The following is a 13,985-nucleotide window of genomic DNA, read 5'->3' as shown; positions in this document are numbered from 1 at the left end:
ACACTCGGTCAAATGCTCCCTTGATGTCAAGGTCAGTCACTCTCACCTCACCTCTGGAATTCTGCTCTTTTGTCTATGTTTGGACCAAGGCTGTAATGAGGTCCGGAGCCGAGTGGTCCTGGCGGAACCCAAACTGAGCATCAGTGAGCAGGTTATTGGTAAGTAAGTGCCGCTTGATAGCACTGTCGACGACACCTTCCATCACTTTGCTGATGATTGAGAGTAGACTGATGGGGCGGTAATTGGCCGGATTAGATTTGTCCTGCTTTTTGTGAACAGGACATACCTGGACAATTTTCCACTTTGTTGGATAAATGCCAGTGTTGTAACTGCACTGGAACAGCTTGGCTAGAGGCACGGCTAGTTCTGGAGCACAAGTCTTCAGCACTACAGCCGGGATGTTGTCGGGGCCCATAGCCTTTGCTGTATTCAGTGCACTCAGCCGTTTCTTGATATCACGTGGAGTGAATCGAATTGGCTGAAGACTGGCTTCTGTGATGGTGGGGATCTCAGAAGGAGGCCGAGATGGATCATCCACTCGTCACTTCTGGCTGAAGATGGTTGCAAACGCTTCAGCCTTGTCTTATGCACTCATGTGTTGAACTCCGCCATCATTGAGGATGGGGATGTTCATGGAGCCTCCTTCTCCCGTTAGTTGTTTAATTGTCCAACACCATTCACGACTGGATGTGGCAGGACTGCAGAGCTTTGATCTGATCCGTTGGTTGTGGAATCACTTAGCTCTGTCTATAGCATGTTGCTTCCGCTGTTTAGCATGCATGTAGTCCTGAGTTGTAGCTTCACCAGGTTGGCACCTCATTTTTTTTTTTTTAGGTACGCCTGGTACTGCTCCTGGCATGCTCTTCTACACTCCTCATTGAACCAGGGCTGATCCCCTGGCTTGTTGGTAATAGTAGAGTGAGGAATATGCCAGGCCATGAGGTTACAGATTGTGCTGGAATACAATTCTGCTGCTGCTGATAGCCTACAGCGTCTCGTGGATGCCCAATTTTGAGCTGCTAGATCTGTTCTGAATCTATCCCATTTAGCACAGTGGTAGTGCCACACAACACGATGGACGGTTGTCTTAATCCAACTCCAGCTGTAACGAGGAACAAATGAACAGGAAACGTCCTGAAGGTACTTTCCGAGAGCTCCTGGAAGAGATTTTCTTTGTGCTGAAGTACTTGTAACCAAAGCAGCAGGAAACCCAGGTGGTTATAATTTATTTGGGACTGGTTTAACTACTGAAAGCAGCATTATCCAATAAGAACAGAGTCTGACGTGGGCCAATAGGAGAAGAGAGAAACTTCAGCCAGTCGCAGTTCTGAGTGAGCACATGTCGGAACAGAGGAGAGAGGAGGTCTCCAGTGGGCAAATGTGGAGCTGAAGAACACAAAATTATTTGCTGGTCTTAACAACAACTTGCATTTATATCGCGCCTTTAACGTAATAAAACATCCCAAGGCACTTCACAGGAGCGATTTTCAAACAAAGTTTGATACCGAGCCATATAAGGAGGGTTAGTCAAAGAGAGAGATTTTAAGGAGCATCTTAAAGGAGTAGAGAGAGGTAGAGAGGCAAAGAGATTAAAGGTTTAGGCCTAGGCATGACCACCAATGATGGAACGATTAAAATCAGGGATGTGCAAAAGGCAAGAATTGGAGGAGCGCAGCGATCTCAGAGGGTTGTAGGGCTGGAGGAGGTTACAGAGACAGGGAGGGGCGAGACCATGGAGGGATTTGAAATCAAGGATGAGAATTTTAAATTTGAGGTATTGCTGGACTGGGAGCCAATGTAGGTCAGTGAGCACAGGGTAAACGGGACTTGGTGCGAGTTAGGATATGTGCAGCAGAGTTTTGGATAAACTTAAGTTTATGGAGGGTGGAAGATGGGAGGCCGGCCAGGAGAGCATTGGAATAGTCAAGCCTAGAGGTAACAAAGGCACGGATGAGGGTTTCAGCAGCAGATGAGCTGAGGCAGGGGCGGAGATGGGCGGTGTTATGGAGGTGGAAGTAGGCGGTTTTGGTAATGGAGCGGATATGTGGTCGGAAACTCATCCCAGGGTCAAATAAGACACCAAGGTTGCGAACGATCTGGTTCAGCCTCACAGTGGCCAGGGAGAGAGGGATGGAGATGGTGGCCAGGGAGCAGAGTTTGTGGCCGGGACCGAAGACAATACAAAGGGACATTGTTCTCCTGAGAAAGTTGGCAATTATGGTAATGACAAGTATTGACCAAAAGTTTTTTTCACTTAGTAGAGGTCAAAAACCAGGGGGCATAGATTTAAAGTAATTTGTAGAAGGATTAAAGGAGTTTAGGAGAATTTTTTCACCCAGAGGGTGGTGGGGGTCTAGAACTCACTGCCTGAAAGGGTGGTAGAGGCAGAAACCCTCAACTCATTTAAAAAGTACCTGGTTGTGCACTTGAAGTGCTGTGACCTACAGGGCCACGGACCAAGTGCTGGAAAGTTGGATTAGGCTGGATAGCTCTATTTCAGCCAGGACAGACACGATGGGCTGAATGGCCTCCTTCTGTGCCGTACATTTCTATGATTCTATGAGGTCTTGCCAGCGGTGAAGCCACTGTCCAACACGGTTCCAAACCTGTTTACCTACTGGGGAGTGCTGGAATTACTTGCTTGCAAAGCTACAATTCTCCTTGATAATAGTGAAAGCCATTATTTCGCAGTTTGCATGGAAAATACTGGATCGAATCATGAAATGTGATACCAAAAATATCAGTAAAAATCCTGGAAAATGCATCGTCCGATAAAATAAAAACAGAATTTGATTTATTTAGTTGTGTAAACCAGTGCCATTGGTAATGATTCATGTTGGGGAAGATTCCTCAGCTGCCAACAGCCCCCCAAATACATCTCCAAACAGACAGTTTCAGATTTGATCCCAGACACTGTCAGCAAACTATTCAAATATAGGGGAAATATTTTTTAAACTTTGGGGAAACATTTAAAAGGAAATCCCCCTTTTAAAAAAGTAGAGATAAAAACAAAGCAATACAAAATTTATAACCTTGTACTGGACTGTTCTCAGATGTAGTTTTAAAAATATTCCTTAGGAAAAAAAAAATCACTTTCATATTGTTTTGTTTTATTCTCGGCATGTTTTTGGAATATTTTTGCTTTAACAGTGAGTGTTGGTGACGTATCCAGGTGAGAATGGTGGTGGATAATCAGTTAACTGACAAGAGGAGGAGGTTCCATAAACATCCCCATCCTGAACCATGGCGGAACCCAGTGCAAGAGAGCAAGTGACAAGGTGGAAGTGTTTGCAAATGTCTTCAGCCAAAAGTGCTAAATGGATGATCCTCCTCCCAGGATACCAGTGTCCAGCCACTTTATTTCACTCCACGTGACATTAAGAAGTGGCTGAGTACACTGGATATGGGCCCTGACAACATCCCAGCCGTAATGCTGAAGCCTGCACACCAGAACTAGCCGCCTCCCTCACCAAGCTATTCCAGTTCAGCCATTGCGCTGCACCCACCTGACAATGTGGAAAGTTGCCCAGGTATGTCCTATCCACAACAAGCATGACAAATCAAAACTTGGCCCATTACTGCCCTATAGGCTTCCACCCAGTAACCAGCAAAGTGATGGATGGAGTCACCAACAGTGCTGTCAAGCAACACCTACTCACCAATTACCTGCTCACCATCATTCAGTTCAGGTTCCACCAGAATCACTTTGCTTCAGACCTCATCACAGCCCTGATCTAGGAATGGATACAAGAGCTGAATACCAAAGGTGAGGTGAGGATAACTGCCCTCAACATCAAGGTTGTTTTCAATTGACTATGGGGCACCAAGAAGCCCTAACAAAACTGAAGTTAACGTGGGTCAAGGGGAAAGCCCTCCAATGGCTAGACTCATACCTAACACAAATATGGTCGTGGTTGTTAGAGGTCAAACATCATGGTCCCTGGATATTGCTGCAGGAGTCTCTCAGGGCAGTGACTTCATCCATTAATGAAGAATCTTCAGCTTCTTCATTAATGATCAGAAGGTTAGAAGTGGAGCTACAGATGTTTCCACAGTATTCAGCTCTATTCACAAGTCCTCCAGCCCATGTCAGCCTACAGTAAGACCCAGACAACATCCAGGTTTGGGCTGAAACATTTCTGCCACATAAATGCCTGGCAATGACCATCTCAAATAAGAAAAGATTCAAACACGCTCCCTTATCTTCTAAGGCACTACCATCAACCTGCTATTAACATCCTTGGGGTTACTACAGACCGTATCAACAAAATGGCTACAAGATCTGATCCAGAAAGAAAGGAGGAAGGAACTTGCATTTATATAGCGCCTTTCATGACCTCAGGACATCCCAAAGCGCTTTACAGCCAATGAAGTACTTTTTTGAAGTGTAGTCGTTGTTGTAATGTAGGAAACATGGCAGCCAATTTGCGCACAGAAAGCTCCCACAAACAGCAATGTGATAATGACCAGAAAATCTGTTTTTTTTTTTAAGTGATGGATAAATAGTGATGGACTGAGGGATAAATATTAACCAGGACACTGGGGAGAACTGCCCTGCTCTTACTTCAAATTGTGCCTTGGGATCTTTTATGTTCACCTGAGAGGGCAGACGGGGCCTCAATTTAACATCTCATCTGAAAAATCGCACTTCCAACAGTGCAGCACTCCCTCAGTACTTCACTGGGAGTATCAGCCTGGATTATGTACTCAAGTCTCTGGAATGGGACTTGAACCCATGAACTTCTGACCAGAGGCGAGAGTGCTACCCACTGAGCCATGGCTGACACCTTCATGGCAGCACCATCAGCACAAGGATTCCAACAGTTCAAGAAAGGCCCAGCACTACCTTCCCTGGGCAACCGGGGATAGTCCTTGCCAGCTTTGGCCACATCCTGAGAACAAATTAAAGAAATATCAGAGTACTGGGGGAATTCTTGAGCCTGTTAGTATAAGGAAGATGAATTACCATGGAGAAGATTAAGCCATTGACCTGGTAACCCTTTAGTTTAAACTACATTAGTTAATTGAACTCCTTCATGCTGTCAGGCTCAATATCTGCCCTAAGCTTGCTCCTCTAAAGATATCATCAGTGCTCACTGGCTCAACATAAATCTTCAAAGAGACTGAAATAAGTGATTAAAAAAACCCAAAATAATAGCAAAGTTAATCTTGATTTTTCTTTACTGTTTTAAAAGTGATACCGATAGTAGAACATACTATTCGAAAAACTGTGATTACAAAAATGTTGACATTCTTTTCCCAATCTGCTATGGAGCAGTAGGACACAGGGAAGTGCCTTTGATTTCTCACTTGCCTAATTTCCAACTTCACCGATTGAAGTGTGGGGATTTACTCACAAGGAAAAGATTTACAGGTCGGGCCACCACAGGCGACTGACTGGTTCAGTGTCACCAAGAGAGGTGTGGGGGGGAACTGTGTATCATCACCTTGGTTGGGGTGTAGGACCTAAAGAAGTAGAGCAAAAAAAAATGCAACTATTGTTCTCTCAAAAGATCAAAAAAGTGAATAACGAAACTTAAAATTAGTTTGAAAAATCATCTCTATCTATAGCAGAAAATGTCTTCTTTGAGTCATTCGCTTTTTCTGAATCATTTTTTTTATTCTTGATCACTCATTACCTTTTTGTTCTTCCTTGGATATTACTGTCATTTGTAAACTTAGTTCCAGAACTTTCAATAATATCTTCAGTTTTCCTAAACCTGTGTCCATCTAAGAACATAAGAAATAGGAGCAGGAGTAGGCCATACGGCCCCCCGAGCCTGCTCCGCCATTCAATAAGATCATGGCTGATCTTTGACCTCAACTCCACTTTCCCGCCCGATCCCCATATCCCTTGATTCCCCTAGAGTCCAAAAGTCTATCCATCTCAGTCTTGAATATACTCAATGACTGAACATCCACAGACCTCTGGGGTAGAAAATTCCAAAGATTCACAACCCTGAGTGAAGAAATTCCTCCTCTTTTCTAATCTTACATTCTGTTAATCTCAGAAAAAGTGCATCTACTCTTAGTGGGAGAGTATTAGGAGGATTAACCTCTGACCAATGGTGGCTGAACAATCTGAAAGTAGGTGTAGTAAGCGTAGCAGGAAATTACTTTACATTGTTTCTGCAAGGAAAACAGACCAAGAAACAAACCAAAAGCAAAAGATATAGAAAGCTACTGATTTACTACACTGTTAGTATAGAGGAAGATTGGATTGCAATGTAATCACTAACTACGTTAATTGACTATTTAATACTTCACAATTCACTAGAACATTCCTTACTGGGTAATGGTAAAGACAAGAATCACGGCAGCAAAACATGTTACACACAGAACATATTTTAAACATAGTTGAGCTAAAAGCCAGAATATCATCTTTAAGCAACTTTTTACGGGAGGTTATTGTGTTACAAATGTCACTGTTTTCAAACCTAGTGTATTGTTTACTCATTTTATTTTTGTTTGCTTTTTTTAAAACCTTATTTAAGAGCAGGGAAATGGGATTAAATTGAACAGCTGAAGAGTTGATAAAGCAGCACCATGAGCAGATGAGATACCCTCTTAGTGGCTATTGCAGGGAAGGTGGTGCTTTTGAAAGGAATTGTAATATGTATTATTTTTGTTCAAAACAAAATATTTTATACTTCTAAGTACAAAGGAAACATAGAAAGTTACTGCAAGGGAAAATGTTAATGTTTAAAAGCTATGTTTGGATAAACCTATGTAGTTATAACCTGATTTGCAAGTTATAGTTTGCATAATAGGTCAGATAAATGTATTTTTTAAATATATATTAGTGAGAAATTGCTGATTTGAGATTGTAACTGGTAGCGATGGGATGGCCTTGATGAAAGCATCTTTTTGATCCAATAAGAGTAATTTTTTTTAAATGAGAGATCGAGGGAGAATGAAAGTAAAATAAAGAGGGAGAGAAACTTTCACAAATCGCTCAGGGAGTAAAGTGGAAACAATCACTGGGATAAATATAAGAACATGCAGAATTATATTACGAGGTGGTTAGAGAGGCAAAGAGCAACCTGAGAAAGGGTTTAACAGCAGGCACAAAACATCAGTAAGAAATTATTTCAGTATCTTAAAAGTATGGCAATCAGATAAGAGATGAAACCCATAAGAGATATGGAGGATGAGCATAAAAGATAGTTCATAATCTGAATGACTACTTCCTACAAGTAGTAGAAGGCCTAAACACACTAAAATAGCTCAAAACAAATAAATCCCCCGGGAAGAATGGTGTAAAGGGTATTTATCCCGAGTACTAAGATAAATAAGGGGGGATATTTCTGAGACGCTGATGGTCATTATGAGGGAGTTGATGAGCACAGGGGGAAGTACCAGCAGATTGGAAACAGGCGAATGTGGAGTCTGTTTTAAAAAAAGGGTGGCAGGGCAGATACAGATTACAGAGAGCACAAATAAAGAGTGTGCAGTGAGCTAGCCTGTGGGGAGGGGAAAAGTACAAAAATGAGAAATGATGTATTTCATTCTATTATCGTGACATTAATATCAATGTCAAAGTCAGCATCTTCAGATGAGAGAATTAGATGAAGAATAATTGATATAGATGTGAAATAATAATGAGACACATGCTCGTGCCACATTCAGACCTACCTGATATCTGGAGGATTCGGTTGTTGGAAAAAAAGGTGAAAAAACCAGATGAAAGCTGTGACTGGTAATGGAGGGCAGCCCCTAAGCAACAACACAATCCCCCTCTCGATCTATTCTAAAACAGACCACCAATGTTTGGTTCAAAAAAAAAGTAGGAAGCCACATAAAAAAACAAACTAATATGAGGCATTAAATCACCTGCCGATCTAATCTCCTAAAGGGACAAAGCAGCTCTCTGATCCTTCGATAATTACTTCCAGCAAGTTTCTGGCTTTTAATCTGTGTTCGTCAACTGTTTCTCCTTTTTTGGTCAAACAGTTAATTTTCTAATGCGTTCAAGAGCTGGAATGAACAAATCTACATTGGAGGCCAATGGATTTAAGGTTCTAAACCCCCTTACTAGATTTAGTTTAATCCTACCTCAATCACCTGTACACCTCCTAACAAAATAAACTCTTCTGTGCACTAATGAATCCTGTAATCCTTAATTTCACTGAAAGGTTTTTACTTTCTCTGCACAAGCACCACATCCAACTATAATTATTGGGCCATGGGAAAAATCAGCCACAAGAAGTTTCTGGGTAAATCTTTTCTGACCTCCATACAAGAATTTACTGATGTTTTAAACATGTTGTTAACATTAATTCAGGCACTATTGCTCATAAATGTTTCATATTAATGTGCTCATACTCCATACCTCGCTGGTGGGATTTGAATGAGACCCTGGGCCTCGAGATCGCAGGGTCTTCCTCGTGGCAAACTCCGCTGGCCGGCCAGCCGCACACCAATCAAAATCGACCCCATTGATCCTGGTCTTCCTGCTGGTGTGACACTGCACTCTGTAAATGCACTAGGAAAGATTGCTGATCATTGCTAGGCCATTGTTCACATATAAACTGCTGTTTCTCTTCAACATATCATCTGCATTGTTTAAGCACAATACGCAATCTTTAAAGAACTTATATTTATATATCACCTTTCACAATCTCAGGACGTCCCAAAGCACTTTACAGCCAATAAAATACTTTTGAAGTGTAGTCACTGTTGTAATGTAGGAAACCCAGCAGCCAATTTGCGCACAGCAAGATCCCACAAACAGATAATCTGATTTCAATGATGTTGGTTGAGGATAAATATTGGCCAGGACACCAGGGTGAACTAGTGCCATGGGATCTTTTAGGTCCACCCGAGAGTTGGACTCGGTTTAACGTCTCATCTGAAAGACGGCACCTCCAGTAGTGCAGCACTCCCTCAGTACTGCACAGGGAGTGTCAGATTTTGTGCTCAAGTCTCTGGAGTGGGACTTGAACCCACAACCTTCTGACTCAGACGAGAGTGCTGCCCACTGAGCCACAACTGGACCTTGTATTTGACTTGTACATTTTTTAAAAATTTTGATAATGTGTGTGTAGTTACTCAGTAATGACTATGAATAAGGTATCCTTATGTTTAGGACTAGGCTCAGTATCTGAGTCAGGAGGTTGTAGGTTCAAGTCCCACTCCAGAGACTTGAGCACATAATCTAGGCTGACACTCCAGTGCCAGTACTGAGGGAGTGCTGTCAAACAGAGATCCCATCTGCCCTCTCAGGTGGGCATAAACGATCCCATGGAAACTATTTTAAAGAAGAGCAGGGGAATTCTCGCTGGTGGCCCATATTTATCCCTCAACCAACATCACCAAATCAGATTATCTGGTCATTTATCTTGTTGCTGTTTGTGGAATCTTGCTACATTACAACAGTGACTGCACTTCAAAAAGTACTTCATTGGCTGTTAAATGCTTAGTGATGTCCTGAGGTAGTGGAAGGCACTATCTAAATGCATGTCTTTTTCTTTTACTCACTGGAACATTGGTGTGTCCTGAAACACAATTTTTATTTAAACCTTTTTCTTTATCAGTTGGATAGTGTGTAATTTGTGTCCAAGCATGTTATAGTAAGGATGGTGTTAAAATATGTTTAAATGTGCCCCTCCCCCTTTGTAAAATGATGTAGAGGAGAAGAGAGAAGTGGGCGGGGTGGGGGGGGGGGGGGGGGGGAGAAGAGAGACCTGGGGAATGGTCTTCCCTCTAATAAGTAACTTTTAAAATGTGATGCATACAATTCTCAAATATTTAAATACCATGGCCTGACAACTTGCATGAAGGTATAGCAGGATGTGAGTTTTCCCACTAAGGGGGCTGCCAATCTGAGTTGCGTTGTGAAAGGGAGGTGGGTAAGTAGAGAGAGAGAGAAAAAAAATCAGTGTATCTTTGACACTGGGCTGGTAACAGGCAGACTCCCTTTCCATCCAGGAATGGACCAAAGGAGGTTGGAAAATTTTGCTCCAAAATGAGGATAATTAAAATGCAAAAAGTATTCACATACCTGTGGTGTCCCTTGTGACTGTACAGGGAATCTGGTTTTGTGCATGATATATGGAGAAATTATTCATATTCTTGAGCAGGTTATTTAGAAAAACAGGCTAAATTTCATTTTGAAAGTGGAACTTTATCAAAGCTGATACACCATGTATTAATCCTCCATTAACCCTTGGCAGGTATGATGAACATATACAACCTTAAGAATCCTTTACCATAGGAGTAAATACAAAGAATGATCTGCAAATAGTTTAACACCAGCCCTTTGGTATAGGGATAAATGCAATGTGCAACTTAACAACCTTGCTTGCCTCTGCCCCTATCTCAACCCCCTCCACTGAAACCCTTATTCATGTTTTTATTCATTGCTCAACTCAATTTCTCAGATATCCTCCTTGTTGGCATCCTATTCTCTGCTCTCCATAAACTCCAACATGTCCAGAGCTCAGCTGCACATATCCTGTCCTGCACTATCTTACTCACCCATCATCCCTATCCTCGCTGGCCTAAACTGGCTCCAAGCGTTGCTATGCATTACATTTAAAATCATCCTCGTCTTTAAATCCTTCCATGGCTTCACCCCTTCCTATCCCCACAACCTCCTCCAACCTTGTATTTCTTCCCACATTCTTTGGTCCTCCAACTCTGCCTTTTTATGCACCCCTCCTCCTTTTGTCCATCATTGGGGGAAGCCTTCAGCTACCTTGACCCTGCTCTTTGGACTCTGTCCCCAAACATCTCCACATCCACCCATCGTTTCAATTGAAGTTGCAGTCACCCCTCCCACCATTCTCTATCTATTTCTACCTCCCCCTCTGTGAAGTACTTTTTCTATGTTAAGATGTGAGATAAATGCAAGTTATTCCCATTGTAATACATATTTACCTAATACGCAGTCTTCAGTTTATATGGTTGAAAAGATAAATGAATCAAGCAGTTCATGTGTTGGATTGGAGTGCATTTTACCATCTCATCACAAAAATCTGAGGCAGACTGCTACTGGAAATGCTCAGCTAGTGTCTGAGCACTGTCCAATTTTAGATTTGGTAAAAGATGGAAACTAGAGCATTAAAAACATTCCTAATTTGCCATTTAAATAGAAGCTGAACAACTATAAGGTGCTCAGTAGAGGTAGTTGGCCAACTGTCCTTATCCATCACTCTTATTCCACATGGTCAATAACCCCCTTGTTCTGAATTTCTAGCTGCCCCTCCTTGTCTCACTCTGATAAGGTGCTATCCATACATATAATGCTGGTAACATGTTAATGTAAATCAACTTTATAGTGTATTGAGAATTCCACTATTTCATAACTTACTTTCTGTTGCACTGGAGAAAAATATATTGTAATAAAAGATGTATTTATTATACCTTTTCACCCATTACCAGAGTAGAAAAATCAGCTGTGAGTAAAATGGCAACTGCCTTTACCTTGAGCAGTTATTGCACTCCAAAAGTAATTCATTGTATGTGAAGTGCTTTGCTATACTCGGATGGGAGGAGATGCTTTATATAAATACTATTTTTCCTTTTTCTTTTAGTGAAGCTATCCAGTAAGCTAAAGGCTGGAAGAAAAGTTTTTTTTAAAAAACACATGAAACACAAAAAGCAGGCAAAACATTTACAGCAAAATATTTACAACACATGCCAAGCTGCTTTAATAAATTTTAATCGTCCCTCTCCTAGCCAAAATATTGCAGTATTAATGTTTAATGAAAATATGGCTCAAGTATCACAGAGCATTTCCAAAACTTTTCGTAATCTAGCCAGTTAACAATCTGTTTCTAAAAAAAAAAATTGAATACATACTGCACTTTATAATTAGATTCCATCCTTTGGTTTCCTGTTCCTCCCTAGATGTCTACTGATAGATCAGTAATTTGGTACTAAAATAATCAGCATTTTGACACGAATCAGGTACCAAACTGGTAGCACAACAGGGTGTCCAGATTCCTCACTTTCACTATGCAAAACAGCCTACATGTAAAGTACATTTTAGTAAGTGTGTAGGAATAGGAAGGAGAGATAGTGACTGATCAATCTGTACATATTTGGGACGATCCACTAATGTTTCCTTTAAGTGAAGAACCTGAAGATACATCACAACTAAAAAAAATTCACATTTTTATAAATCATTACTTTTCCCTCAGTTTCCCTGCATTTTGTAACATCATGACTGTATCCAGAGCAGTTATTTTCTAGAACTCAAAACCTACAGCTGGTAAACTCTCCATTAGTAAGATGGCAGTTGTATGGGTTTCATTGAAGGGCCACAGTTGTCTTCTGTTCCTTTTAGAATACTTACTATGGTCTCCACCAATGGAAGCTTATTAGCTTGACTAGGAGTTACTCAAAATACTCCAAGCCCAGCCCCTCACTGTTTATACTGAGATAGCAATAATAAAGCAGCTACAACTTGCAATAACCACCTCCATCTTTTCTTTTTGAACAAAAGACATTTAAACCAATGGTGAATATTAGGCATATCTAAATGCTTAACAGCAGACTTTAATAAACCTACAGTTATGGCCTCATTACCATTAATCATATTGTATGAAGATTAGCATGCACCAAGGCAGAGTGCACTAATTACTGGTCAGTACATATGCTCAAAAACCAGGCCCCCCCCCCCACACTTAGATTGAACAGTGTGTATCCCAAATGTAACAAGTGCAATTTGAAGGCGATACTTTTGTTCAAATGGTTTAAAAGCCATTTGAGCCAATGGAGCTCCATTCACCCGGTTTATAATGTAATCTGGGCCCACTGATTAGGTTACTTCTTTATAGTAGCCACCTTTCAACACAGGCAAACATGAACATAACAGCATTACATACAGAATTCAAATATTTTCTTTAAACTGATGACAGGGGCTAGGTGTTCAGTACATCCACTTGGACATCATAAAGGTGGAAGGTTCTGACGTGCATGTCATTTTCCTTCTGACGGTCTTTCCAAGTAGTCTCACCACTTCCTCCCTTTTGCATCCTCTTTCACTTTCCACATCATTAGCTCCATGCAGGCACGACCTTTCTCAACCGATCCAGGGCCTTCAACTGGTACAAGAAACAAGGGAAGCAAATCAAATTTTAATCTCCTTTCCCCCACACCCTCTGAAAGCATTCTATTCCTTTACTGCAGTACCAGCAGCAGTCAACTTCTGGTACTTGGAATGATACAGCACAGGAGGAGGCCATTCAGCCCATCGCGCTTGTGCCGGCTCTTTGAAAGAGCTATCCGATTAGTCCCACACCCCTGCAGATTTTTCCTTTTCAACTATTTAGCCAATTCCCTTTTGAAAGTTATTACTGCTTCCACCACCCTTTCAGGCAGTGCATTCCAGATCATAACTTGCAGCATAAATAAATTTCTCTATCTCCCTTCTGGTTCTTTTGCCAATTATCTTAAATCTGTGTCCTCTGGTTACTGACCCTCCTGCCAGTGGAAAGAGTTTCTCCCCATCAACTCTGTCAAAACCTCATGATTTTGAACACCTCTATTAAATCTCCCCTTAACCTTTTCTGCTCTAAAGGAGAACCACCCCAGCTTCTCCAGTCTCCACATCACTGAAGTCCTTCATACTTCACCCAAAGGATCATTGTTCATGTGTGAGCCTTGACTGAGATTGTAAGCAGACTGACTGAAGAGATCAGAGCTGAGCCCAGCCCTCTGTCAGCATTCACAGATGGATACTTCTAGCAGGAAGAGATCAGGGAATGGGAATCTGGTCATTTTGCCCCCTCCCTGACTTCTGCTGCTGCCCTGGCTGAAAGTGACTAAACCTGGGATTTTCCTGGTCTGTATGGGCCAGAGATAGAAACTGTGCCTCTGGGGAGCCTGATGAATAGAGTCAAAAAACAGTGCAAGCCAACTATTGGTACCTGCAATAAATAAAATTTAAATAACATTTCAATTTATAAGTTAATCAAAAGGAGCATAAATATTTTGATTAGATTCAAATTCTAAAACCATTTGATTACAAACTCTAC

General features: G+C 41.5%; 1 protein-coding gene across 1 annotated transcript in view; it reads right to left on the bottom strand.

Annotated features, from left to right (window-relative positions):
- Nucleotides 1-11,655: 11,655 nt before the first annotated feature.
- The window catches only part of LOC137320581 (RNA exonuclease 1 homolog), a 32,376-nt gene continuing 30,046 nt past the window's right edge, over nt 11,656-13,985 (bottom strand). Inside the window, exon 15 of the mRNA XM_067982264.1 lies at nt 11,656-13,052. Within this exon, the coding sequence (XP_067838365.1) occupies nt 12,961-13,052 (92 nt within the window). The 3' untranslated portion in view covers nt 11,656-12,960. The remainder of the gene's footprint in view (nt 13,053-13,985) is intronic.

This window comes from Heptranchias perlo, chromosome 4 (genome assembly GCF_035084215.1).
Source record: "Heptranchias perlo isolate sHepPer1 chromosome 4, sHepPer1.hap1, whole genome shotgun sequence".
NCBI lineage: Eukaryota > Metazoa > Chordata > Chondrichthyes > Hexanchiformes > Hexanchidae > Heptranchias > Heptranchias perlo.
The sequence above is the reverse complement of the archived record's forward strand: the minus strand, read 5'-3'. Positions and strand labels throughout refer to the sequence as shown.